We start from the raw sequence: 12,790 nt of genomic DNA on the forward strand, positions 1-12,790 counted from the left end.
CTCAGACCAGCAAATCTTCATGCTGAGTTTTGTACAGCTGCCCTTCCAGGCAGGGGGAAGAGCATGGCTTGGACTCCACGCGCAACACAGCTAGCCAGCAGCAAGAGGCTTGCCTGCTATCTGCCAGACACAGGATGCACATCTCTTCCATTGTTGGATAGTTTCAGTTTTTCCATTTTCCTAATATTTTTTAGGATAGAGAAATGAGAAATATGTTTTTCACTGGTTATCAATTTAATTCTCTTCACCTATGAGATTTTTTTCCCTTGGGAGAGCCTTTTATTGTAGGCTCATCATGGCTTTAAAGAACAGCTTTTACAATGAGGAAAGTCTAGCAGCTTTTAATAGGGAGGGGAACCTTTGTAAGAGATAATCTGTCCTCAGACCCAGTGTCAGTGGGATCCAATACGAACATCATCCTTTCCAAAATAATTTAAGAACCCTGCATCCTTTTGAAAGCCCCACTTCCACCCCTACCCTGTGGGGGGAGGGGAGGGTCAGGTTTGTTCATTTTTTGGAGGGGAGTTATGTTGGAGGAAGAATTTCCTAGCATCAAGCTGTTGAAGGAACAACCGCCCTGAGAACCAAGGCATGGAGGAGCATGCAACTTAGCTCCCCCCACCCCATCTTATCTCCTAGCTCTGCAGCAGAAGATAAGGAAATCAAAGTACTGAAGAACAGCTGGGAAATATTTTAGTGGCAAAGCCTTCTGCCAAGAACAAGGAGAGATCACTTCGTTGGTCCTTAACTCAATCCGAGATGCAAGAATATCCTCTAGCAGTAAGCAGCTTCCCTCTTCCTACAGTTATCACCTAAGTCCAGACTCCAGCCTGACTTTTGCTCCTAAGCCTAAGACAAATCAACAAGAGAGCTGTTTGCCTTTTAAGTTCATCCCCTCTCCTCTTGCAAGAGAGTGACCAAGTATAGAGTTTTCCCACACAGGCAAGATCCTCATTTCATAGCACACAAGCTACTGGAGGAGTAACACAAATGCGACACGGCTCAGAACTACGCAGAAGCTAAAAGCCCAGGGTTTTCCTTCCAGATGAGGGCAATCGGTATCACTGTCGTTCTCATCGCTCAGGAAGACAGACTGTTCACACTACCAGACTCACAGAGGACAAGCTAACCACAGAAATACAGCGGGCTTCTGATTTGCAGCTAGCAAAATAGGAAGAAATATAGGAAACCAGTTAAGAAACCTTATGGAAGCCTGAAGTTACAGTGCTGGCAGCTCCTTTATACAAGCGCCAGAGCGAGCAGCTCCAGCCCTGTTCACACAGCCATCTCCTTGTCAGGAAGCAAGTCACCTCCTTACGGGTGCTCTGAGCTGGACCTGCAGAGCATCTTGCAAGGAATTTGGAAGGACCGACTTGCCAATGAGAAGCATAAATTAGCCACTGCCTGGAGGGCAGGTAAAACTTGAAACCAAACTGTTCGTGACACACTTATCTCTAGCCCAAATACGACTGGTGAAAAGTGGACTTTGGCTTCTATACTTTTTTCTTCCCCCAAAGTGGTTTAAGAGTTTGTTTTGGTTTCTTTATGTTAGAAATTCCATGAATACTTGGAATAAAAGTAGCCAGAGTACCACATGTGGTTTCATTTCTCACCAGATTGAGCTAGTGTTTAGATGTACTTCCTTGCTTAATTAGTATTTAGGCAAAAAAGCCCCTGTGTTTGGACAGAGGTTCACAAGCTTGTATTTTACACAGTGTCCCCTATAAAAATCCAAGAAAAATAAAACATTCATGGCTATTAAGAGAAAAAGCTATGAAAGATATCTTTGAAAGATGCTAACTCTTCAGATACTCTTACACTGATTTTAACATACCCAAGGAGATTAATGAAATCCGATGACAAGTTAACAATTTTGATTTTAAAAGCTACTTATCAAACAAATGTGATTCTCTGTTGCTAGCTCTTGGTGCCCATCTATCCCATGCATTCAAGTTTAGGGAACTTTCACAGCGGGTGTTGCTTGGGTTAACACCATTATCCCACGCACCTTCAAAGCCTCATTTGAAAGTCTAAGTGTTACAACTTGCTCAGACTTCCCCAAGCTACGTTGCCATCGGAGATAAGGCAATATGGGAAGTTGGACAAATCTTAGAGCCAGATACGGTTACGCTGCCAATTCGACAAGTGTTTATCCACGTGTATTTTATTTTTGCAATTTGCAAGCACTGACCTGTAGGTAGGAAAGGATCTCATAGGATTAGGGCAGCCTGTCAAAACAGGCAAGTTGAGAAAATTAGGATGACAGATCACTTGAAAAGTATAGTTCTGGCTTCAGGATGCCTTAGGTCTCCAAAACTGACACCTCAGAGTACAGGTCCTGGGTTGACCTTTAAAAATCTCATAATTAAAATTGCTTGTTTGAGTAGTAGGATAAAATTATAAATACACATTAGATAATTGGCCAGTATCAGCCAAGGTTTCTGTATTGCTACAAGAAAACCCATCTTAAAGACCTAGACTTGTCCAAAAAAATAGTCAGCTTGTCCCGCCCATAGCAGAGATCACTGTTCCTGTTTCATTCACACTTATCTCAACTGCCACCCTCCTTCCCCGCAATTCCAAGTCCTCTACACCAGCACCAGCGCTTCGAGCCCTCTAAACTCTTTCAACGTGCCCTCAAGCTGCCTCCCAAGCAGTTGGCCAGGCGGCAGCGCACGCCAGGAGTCGTTAGAGCCAAAGGGAGATGGACTGGCTGCGCGGCCAGACAGAAAAATGACTGCTGGACACTAGCTGGGCTCCCCGTTCTCTGCCTCATTTCAGCACATCTGTAGGAAAGTCATTTGTCACTTGTAAAACTATTTTCTTTCTGGAAATCAGATATTTTAAAAATTTAGATATATCTAAGGATTTGAGGCAATAGATGCTGAATTAAAAAAAACAACAAACACACTAAATCAAAACTGACAGAGTTTAAAGACTATGTGGCTTGTGGAAATAGTTTACTACCAAAGAAATCTGCAATTTTGTTTCTTAAAAACAAATTGCATTGAGAAACAAATCAAGACTCAAATGCCTTGAGACACATGCTAACAGGAGAGCCCACGCCTGGCCTGCAAACATATAAACCATTTTACCAAACTAAGGCTCTTGCAGCTGCCTCTGTCTCAGGGCAACCGAGTACAGGGAAATCGCTGCAATCTGCTGCCAAAGGCTTTGCCGTGGTTTCCTGCCAGAACCTCCACATAAGAGGACTCAATGTGGTGAACTCAACATGCTCATCTGACAGCTTTTATACTTTCTCTAACATGATTCTTCCTCCAATAAATGCTGATTTGTGTTAAGCCCATTGTGCCACAGGTTATGGCTTATCAGAAGCCCAATCCAGCCCAAACACATTACTGGCACTAGCTGCAATTGAATTGCTTAAGAACTGACAACCTTTTAGGTCTTAACCTAAATAAAGCTTTATTACATCAATCTAACATTTAAGGGAAAAGGCCACTACATTGCATCCAAGTGTGGCTAAGTCAGTAAGGTGGATAGTTGAACTAGAGAAATCCAGTTTCACATCTGACTGCTCCCACAAACATCTCTTGGGATTTAAGATACCGAGGAGTTTGTGCTGTCCTGATGCTCAGCAGCAGCTCTTTTAGAGAGGAAAACAACTTACTATCAGCTCAGGCTAAATCCCCAAATCAACTCCAAAAGAAGGACTTGAGGTTGAGAAAGACCATCTGGCAGCATGGCATTTCTGTTCTGGTTTTTTTTGACTGTTCGGTCCAAAATCTGGCCTGGCCAGCCAGAGCCTGGATCTTCCACACCCCGTCTGAGCTCCTGCCTAAGGCTCTGTCCCAAAGAGAGCACTCTGAACTGCTAAAAAGGTTTACCACGTCTAAGTGCCTGGATGTTTGCTGGACTTGTGCTTTGCCATCAGGGAGACCTCCAGTAGAGGCAACTGCATTTCTGTCCTTGGGAGCGCACAAGGGGCTGCCAAGGGCTGTTGCTGTTCGCAGAGGTGCCTTCGATGGATTAGCAGTATTTAACACAATACGGAAGCTGCCTAAGGCTGGTAAACCTTTGGTCTGACTGAATGTAGTACTGCCCCAAAGCGAAGTGCAGCGTCAGGGCAGGAACTAAGCCCCACTTCTGTCACCTCCCTAAGAGCTGAATGAGTATATTTGGTTTCCTTACTTTTAGATAAACTGACTTTTCCAAAAAGCAAGCCACCTCCGTGTTGCCTACAACTTGAGTGGAAGATCTTGTTATTGACAGCAGAATTTCTATACTCAGGCACTTTAATATTTCTGCCAAAGCAGATGGATTCCTGTATTAACTGCCAAAGTGGAGTGGAAAACATAATTAAGTCAAATTCAGCATGGCTGTTCCATTCCAAAACAGATGAACTGGCACATCCAATCCTCTTTTTCCCTCCCTTTTTCTTTGTTCTTGGAAAACAGAAGTATAAACACTTTGTACTTCAAACGGACAATTGTTCCCTATCTCACCAAAGACACATGAGCAAGGACTCAAGAATGAAGCTACGGTAACAGCAGTTCGAGAGCTGTCATCGAGTTGCTCAGTTTTTCTAAAGCAGACCAGTATCACCCGAGTTGGTGCCCTCCCTCGCCCAGCACACCAAACACTCAGCCTGCTCCTCGGGGCGAACAGGAAGATCTCTAAAGCAGAACCGCACACTACTCCAGATAACACTAAAGAAAACAGCATGAGGCATAAAGTTTTCTAAATAAGGATTTGTAAGTGAGGCTGCTTTTTTACTTCCTGGAGAGCTTTAAGTTTTGGTTTAGGTCATTTCCATTAAACTGACTATTCGCCTTTTTTTAAAAAAAAAAAAAAGAAATAAAAAGTAGTTAAGTTTACTTCAGTACCTGGAGTCTGAACCACCTGATCAGGACTAGTTTATCCTACAGCAGAGCTGCAGACGAAAGGCATGCAGCCCATACCTGGAAATTACGCGTGACCCTTATCCAGCTTTCTTGGTGACAGTACCAGTGACTTGAGAGCTTGTTTGCAAATGGGACCTAGACTCCAATTCTGCAGGTATTTAACATTTCAGTCCCCAAAATACTTATGAGATGGGGGTTAACAGTAAACTAAGCTAAGTTGGAACCAAGGTATGAATGTGTTTTACTGGTATGGTACTTAACTCACCTGATTTCTTTAAGTCCTTCTTTCTGGATAACTTGAAGGATCTCTTTATGGCTCATAGGTGTATTAGGATATTTCTCCAGGACCTGGCAAGCAAAAGCAGATTGAGAGGAAGTTACTAATTTGCATCTTCACTTTAATGTTTGACTGCACAGAAAACTACATTTAATGGTTTGGACATCTCCAAGGATACAGCTGAGGAAGAGCTACTGGCTTCCTTGCATCTCATTGCCACCCCTTCCATCTGGAGAACATAAGGAGCAAAGAGACTCCATTAGACTGTCTGAAGGACTTATTTTAGTGCAATTCCCAAACTATTTCAAATGCACTGCTTCTAAATAACACTTAGAGAATTAAATGCTCCACAGTAACAGGGTGGCTTCACAACCATCAGCTTCACCCGGGAATGTTTCAGGAACTGTCGAGGTCCCTCAGAAATAAAACTTCCAAAAATCCAAATCTTTAATGTTTGCAAAGTTGAAGCTAATACTTACCAAACCGATCAGTAGTTAAGAAGTTTAAAGGAAACTGGGGGTTTAACACTGTTAGGGTTCTTTGAAAATCTCTGCACACAGTTCAGGCTTGAAGTTCATAAATACAGTCTACAAAAATGCTTCCTACGTTAAGTCAAGTACAGCCCCACCCCTTCCCAGCCCACACTCCAACACCCAAGGCCACTCACCTCCCTTTCAAGAGGGCAAAGATGCAAAAGTATAATTTGCAACAGGGGACAGAGAGATGCTGAAGACGTCTGAAGGGAGATGCCAGTTACTAGGCACCATTTGGCTATTTTAAGCAGTATTTGTGCTGGGGGATGGGCAGGAAATGCCTCGTTTCCTTCTTAATCATCCGCTTTTGACCCATGCCCAGCACACCAACCCCTGAGTAATGCCGTATGTCTTTAACCAGAAAATAAACCGTCGGTATGTTAAGTATAAAATCCTACCAGCTACTTTGCAGAAGGAAATTACCAGTTTTAATTTCTCTCTGCAACAGCTGTGCAGAATACAGGGAGAAGCGTCTGGGAAGAATACTTCTGCTAAACCCCTGCAGGGCTTTGATGAGAATGACGCCCCTTACTCCCTCCAGGAACGACCGAGTCATCCCGATGGCTGCGGATTTACCTCTCTTTGGAAAGGACTTTGAAAAGACCTGGCTGAACTGCAGCATCTCTCTGCTTGGAGAAACAAAGACCTACGTTTAACGCTGTCTTCAGCTTTGGAAGCCCTAGCTGATGTCCTCATCTTCAGCTTTGGAAGCCCTAGCTGATGTCCTCATCTTCAGCTTTGGAAGCCCTAGCTGATGTCCTCATCTTCAGCTTTGGAAGCCCTAGCTGATGTCCTCATCTTCAGCTTTGGAAGCCCTAGCCGATGTCCTCATCTTCAGCTTTGGAAGCCCTAGCTGATGTCCTCATCATGTTAAAGTCTCTTGTGAAGTTATGGTAAGTTCTGTTAAAGCCTGACTTTCAAGGCAACTTAAGCTATTTCCAGACCTGCTATGTGACTTTTGCCAAGGCTGGCTGGCTGCAGTGAAGCCTAGTCTGAAGCATAGCACTGAACACCAGCACAGCATTTCAGCTTCAGTGACTTCTTAGAGTAGCACATGTAGAAAAAAGTGAGTTTAAAACAGATTTAAATGGGATTTGTTTACACTCGCTCTGGTATCAGCCTCAGTGACTCATTCCACTTCATTTCTAGCTGTATTGTAACTAAGGATGCCCACAGCAAAAGGATACAAAATTAATGTGGTTGAAGAGAGATTTAAGTCAGACCACTGCAGGTTTTAGATTTATATCAGCTCCTAATTGATGTTCGCTCAGCACTGCCAAAGACTCAGTATACTTTTATCCCATTAGCTTGGAACAAAAGCTGAAAGCTTGCTCTGCACAGTGTGCTGAAAGCCCACAGAGGGCAAGAAGAGTTAAGACCATCTCAGTTTCCACCTGTGGTGTCAATTTTTTCACTGCAACTAGCAAAACAAATTAGGAGAAAAATAAAGTAGTGCTGTGATTCCATTAACAAGGAGCTTCAGGGCATTTGCCATTTCTCACACACAAAAATGTAAGTGTGCATTTTTCCTCTTGGGCACTGTGTTTTCCTCTTGACTCTCACTACATGGACATGCTCTTGACAAGTCCCATCTCGCTCATACCTAGAGCAGCAACACATTTCATTAATTTTTCACTAGGCACAACCGCAATGCAAGCTAATACCGTGTTCGACCACAGAATCTCATTATTAAGAGCAGAAAGGAAGAAAAGCTTTTCTAATTATATCCTTGCATGCCCACAGGATGCTTCTATGTATTTCCCCCAGGTAACCTGTCCCCACGTCTTCCTTCCATAGGACTTTTCCTGTAGCTGAGCTCAGTAGGACCATCAGTCTGTCCTCCTGCCACACCTGCCTGGCTTCCTGCAAATTGTGATGGACCACACCTGTGCTCTGAGAAGGTTGCTCTTGAAGATCAACCAGCTCTCCTGGGTTTCTCTGCTCTACAGGAGATTCCTGCAGGATCCCACGTATCAGTTCTCTGAACAAGCCAAGGCCAGGCATTTTTATCCTACTCACTTTATTTCCCATAGGATCTTAAACTCTGATTTCACGGTCACTGAAACCAAAGGTGCCACTGTGCATCACTGTTCATATTCCCAACCAGCTCTCTTCACTCTGCTAGATCTCCTCCAGCCAGTTCATCCAGCACCTGGCTCAAAGAGTTGTCCTCAAGCAATTCCAGAAATCTCTTAGAACATTTGTGCCCTGCATCACCTTGTGCTTCCAGCAGGTGCCAGGGCAGAGTCAGAAGCAACTTCCCATTCATACGGCTTTTTCCAGTTGCCTAAAGAGGGTTCCTTCACCACTTCTTGATCTGCTGGTCTGCAGCAAACACCCACCATGATGTCCCCTATGTCACCCTCCCCTCTGAGCTTAACTGGTAAGCTCCCAACCGACTCATCACCAGAACGTACAGCACAGCTCTGCACGTTTCTAAAGCTGTTCTTTAGCACAGAAGGCAAACCTTTCCTCATTCTCCATGTCTCTCCTTCCACCTAAAGCACTCCAATCATCCATCCACCCCTCCATGAGTTTAAACTCACCAACATTAAGGCTCTGTACATAACGAGAGCTGATCAAGAGGAAACTAAGCTAGTAGTATCCAAACGGCACGCAGACCTCTAATTCCTTATGTCCCATGCTGAACGCACTTACACACCAGCACTTCAGGCTAGCCCACGCGCATGCTGGGGAGGTGCAAGAGTTTCTCTGGAGAAGTGGAAGAGGCTCCCTTGTCACAGACACCCAAGTGCCTATCTTCATCCTATGCTTCTCTTCTGGTTTTCAGTCTCCATCCCACAACAAACCTAGTTTAAAGCCCTCCACACTGTTAGCAACCATGTTGGCAAAGATGTTTTTGCCCATCTTTATCAGATGGATCCCACCTCTTGCCATCAGTCCTCATTCCTTAAAGAGTCCCATGGTCATAAAAAACCCATCCTGTCTATAAATGCTAACTGTGCAGGCAGAAGCTGATGCTCAGACAACATCTGCCTCCTGCCTCAGCCTTTCCCATTCACCAGCATGATCTAGGAGACCACCTGAACCCCCAGGCCTCTGAAACTTGCTCCCAAGCAAGCATTGACCTTTTATCTGCTCAAGATCTCCTCTGGGAGATCTAATTCCATTTCCAGTACAGGGACGATGCTGATGAATCGGGGCAGAGGGGAGGGAGGAGGAGATTAGCAGTGGGCCCCCAAGATGCTCAGGGGACTAGACCACTTCCCTTGGAAGACAAAGTTATGAGATAGAGGACTTCTTCAGCCTAGAGGCTGAAGAATTTTCATGATAAGGACAGTCAAGAAATGGAACAAGCTGTGCTATTTCCATCCTTGGAGGTTTCCATCAAGACCTCACTGGATCAAGCCCCAAGGCAATGTGGTCTAACCTCAAGCTGACCTGGCTTTAAGGAGAAAGTTGGACTAGAGAGCTCCTGAGTTCTCCTCCAACCAGATTATCCTATGATCCTACAGATGCCCGCATGCATGAGTGGCAAGGGGTAGTAGTCCACAGACCAGAAGAACTCTACAACTTCTCCATAACATCCTGGATCCAGTCTCCCAGCAAGCAACAAACTTCCCAAGACAGCAAGTCTGATCATGGGGGGAGGATGGGTACCTCAGTCCTTCATTGTGGAAGTCTCCAGCCATTATCACCAGCCACTTCCTCTTGGTGGCACTGGGTCATACCCCTAGACCAGGCACAGCCAGCCCAAAATTTGCCAGTCTGTCAGAACTGAGCGCTCCTCTTGTGCTGCTAGAACCCTGTATTCATTCTCCATCCATCATCTCCATTTCCTCTGTATGCAGAGGAAAGCTTTTTGCTGCTCAAAGTAAGAAAAACTTCCATCTTCAACACCACCCCTGCCAAGGGAATGCAACTTTATCATCATCTGCTGAGTAGTGCGGAGCTTGGGCTGTTACGCTGCAGAATCTCTGCAAATAACCAGTTAATCTCCCATTTGTCCTCCCTAGTGCTGCACAGTCTGCTCACCTCCTCCCACAGGTGGTTCACCCAGAAACTCAAGCAGAGCCCATGCTCCACTGGTGAATCGTAGAATATCTCGAGCTGGAAGGGACCCATAAGGACCATCGAATCCAACTCCCTGCAGGACTACCTAAAACTAAACCATATGACTAAGAGCATCGTGCAGATGCTCCTTGAACTCTGACAGGCTTGGTGCCGTGACCACTTCCCTGGGGAGCCTGTTCCAGTGACCGACCACCCTCTCAGTGAAGAGCCTCTTCCTAATGTCCACTCTGAACTTTCCCTGATGCAGCTTCATTCCATTCCCTCGTGTCCTATTGCTGGTCACCAGAGAGAGATCAGATCAGCACTGCCCCCCCCCCCACCCCCACCTTGAAGTTGTAGACTGTGATGAGGGCACCCATCAACCTTCTCTTCTCCAAGCTGAACAAGCCAAGTGACCTCAGCTGCTCCTTGTAAGTCTTGCCCTCGAGACCTTTCACCATCTTGGTCACCCTCCTCTGGACACACTCTAATACTTTGATGTCCTTCTTATATCGAGGCACCCAAAACTGCACTAAGTACTGGAGGTGGGGCCACACCAGTGCAGCGTAGAGTGGGACAATCACTTCCCTCGACCAGCTTGCTATGCTGTGCGTGATGCACCTCAGGTCATTGTTGGCCCTTTTGGCTGCCAGGGCGCACTGTTGACTCATATTCAACTTGCCATCAACCCAAACCCCCAGATCTCTTTCCGCAGGGCTGCTCTCCAGCCCCTCATCCCCCAATTTGTATGTATACCCAGGATTACCCTGTCCTGGGTGGAGAATCCTGAAGCTACCATCATCTTCAGTCCTGGCCTTCAGGAGGAGCACCAGGCATTCCCTGCAGTCTTGCCTGGGACAAGGCCTCTCACAAACTGGTGGTGGGGTGTTCAGCCACCGCAGAGACTGACATCCTACCGTGGTGTCACCACCATTGGTGTGCCAACTGAAGCAGTCTGCTATGTAAGCAAGCAGACAATTTTGCTAGCTCAGTTTGATGGTGTTAAAGGTCCTGGTGTCGAGGTGAACTTTCTTTTGTAAGAATACACAAAGAACACAAGACAGATGAGGAAGACAAGACAGATTAGAAATAAAACATTGATTAGAGGAGCCTGAGTAGTAAGGAGAGCCACTTTTTCTTCTTCTTGCCTACAATTATCCATCTTCAAGAATACGCATGAGTAACACCAGGCTATAACAAATACTGCACTGAATGAAAGACGACCAATTCAATGGGTGACACAGCTGCGAGCACCCTTGAAGCAAGCTAACAATGGGATTTGCGCTGCTTGTTTTCCCTCCCCAGCATGAACACACTGTTTCTGAACAGAAAGCCTAGAAGAGCAAAGAACATATCAATACAATTGTCAGAAGGCAGCTGAGGATCACATGTTGTTGGTCTCGCAACAGAAGTTTATAGCTCTGCGTGGTTAACTACAGAATAGTATCATGCATCCAACAGATTTTTTTAACTTAATTCATCCGACATTCTGCTCAGAGATGCCTTATAAATTCTTATCTATCAGTATCCTTGATAGTTTTACCTGCCAGATCACAGTGCAAACTCAGATTAATTTTCCATTGGGCTGGATGTACAAGAGTATTCATCTGAGGACAGACACGACTCTCAGGTGGCTTCTAAGTATAGAACTGCGGCATTTTGCTAGAGCCACTGATGTAGTGCCACAAGTCTGGGTACCGCAAAAACAGATCAATACAAAATGGCCTGTTCGCAAATGCACAAGAAAAGCGTTTGTAACTCCAGGTTAACCATTAATGCTGACTTCAAAATAATGCAAGTCTGTATCTCAAGACACTTCCTCAGGAACACACAAGTAGCCAAAAAGGCTGCCTGTCTGCTGGGAGAGAGGACCGAGCTCCCAGCATCTAGACCCTTGACCCCAGATGGTCAACAGATGGATGAGAAACTTTACTTTGCCCCTCTCCCCACCCCACAATACACCAATAAAGACAAACTGCATGAAATTAATGCTGCTAACAATATAGCTGGAGACTTTTACGGTGTTGCTTTGCTTACCAAAGCCAAACAAACAAAACTCTGGCCATCTCTACTGAGGAAAGACTTTTAAATACTCTTCATAGACATGACTATCTGCTATTCAGCAGAAAGTAGTTAAAAAAAAACCCCTTCAAAACATTGGGGTTGGTCCTGGGTCCAAGACTGTTTTCCGTTAATGACCAGATGACAGCACAGAGTGCACCCTCAACAAGTCCACAAACAATACAAAGCCAGGAGGAACGGCTGATGCAGAAGGTGGCTGTGCAGCCATTTCAGAGGGACCTCGACAGGCTGGAGAAACAGGCAGACAGAACCTCGTCTCAAGTCCACAGGGAAATGCCAAGTCCTGCACCTGGGGAGGAACAACCCCTTGTTGACCACGAGCCAGCAGCGTACCCTTGATGCAAAACAGGCCACCGCTGCCCTGGGCTGCATGAGGCGGAACACTGACAGCGGGTTGATGGAGGTGATCCTTCCCCTCTGCTCAGCACTGGTGAGACAGTATCTGAAGTGCTGTGCCCAGTCCTGGGCTCCCCAGTTCAAGACGGACACAGACAGACTGGAAGAAGTCCAGCAAATGGGAACAAAGATCATTTTAAGGGACTGGAGCATCTTTTTTTGGGGGGGGGCCTGAGAGACCTGGGATTGTTTAGCCTGGAGAAGACAAGGCCCAGGGGGATCTTACCAATGTGTATGAGCACCTGATGGTAGGCTGTAAAGAAAACCAAGCCAGACTCATCAGTGGTATCCACTGGAAGGACATGAGGTAATGGGCACAAGTTGAGTGTGGTCGTGTTTGGGGATTTTTCTGGTTTTTTTGTTTTTTGGGTTTTTTTGTTTGTTTGTTGTTTGGTTTTTTTTATTATTATTATTATTCTGACAGTGGTTAAACACTGAAAAAGTTTGCCCAGGGTAGTGGTGGAGTCTCCACCCTTGGACTAGACAATGTCCTGGGAACCTCACTTTCAGCAGGGTGGGTGGACTAGACAATCTCCAGATGTCCCTTTCAGCCTCAGTTATTCTGTGATTCTATGATGTAGATCTTCCTCAAGTGATCAAAAGAAGCTGATTTAGTCATTGAA

The 12,790-nt window shown here is 45.4% G+C and overlaps 1 protein-coding gene across 2 annotated transcripts in view; it reads right to left on the reverse strand.

Moving 5' to 3' along the window:
- ASXL2 (ASXL transcriptional regulator 2) overlaps positions 1-12,790 on the reverse strand; it is a 127,409-nt gene that overhangs the window by 88,866 nt on the left and 25,753 nt on the right. The window contains exons 1-2 of one of the 2 annotated variants that reach the window (XM_075497580.1): positions 5,810-5,926; positions 5,131-5,213 (exon numbers count right to left, since the gene is read on the reverse strand). In XM_075497580.1, the coding sequence (XP_075353695.1) occupies positions 5,131-5,186 (56 nt within the window). In that variant the 5' untranslated portion in view covers positions 5,187-5,213; positions 5,810-5,926. Of the gene's footprint in view, positions 1-5,130; positions 5,214-5,809; positions 5,927-12,790 lie in introns of those variants that run through there. The other variant, XM_075497579.1, reaches the window with a different exon arrangement.

This window comes from Mycteria americana, chromosome 3, assembly GCF_035582795.1.
Source record: "Mycteria americana isolate JAX WOST 10 ecotype Jacksonville Zoo and Gardens chromosome 3, USCA_MyAme_1.0, whole genome shotgun sequence".
Classification (NCBI taxonomy): Eukaryota; Metazoa; Chordata; class Aves; order Ciconiiformes; family Ciconiidae; genus Mycteria; species Mycteria americana.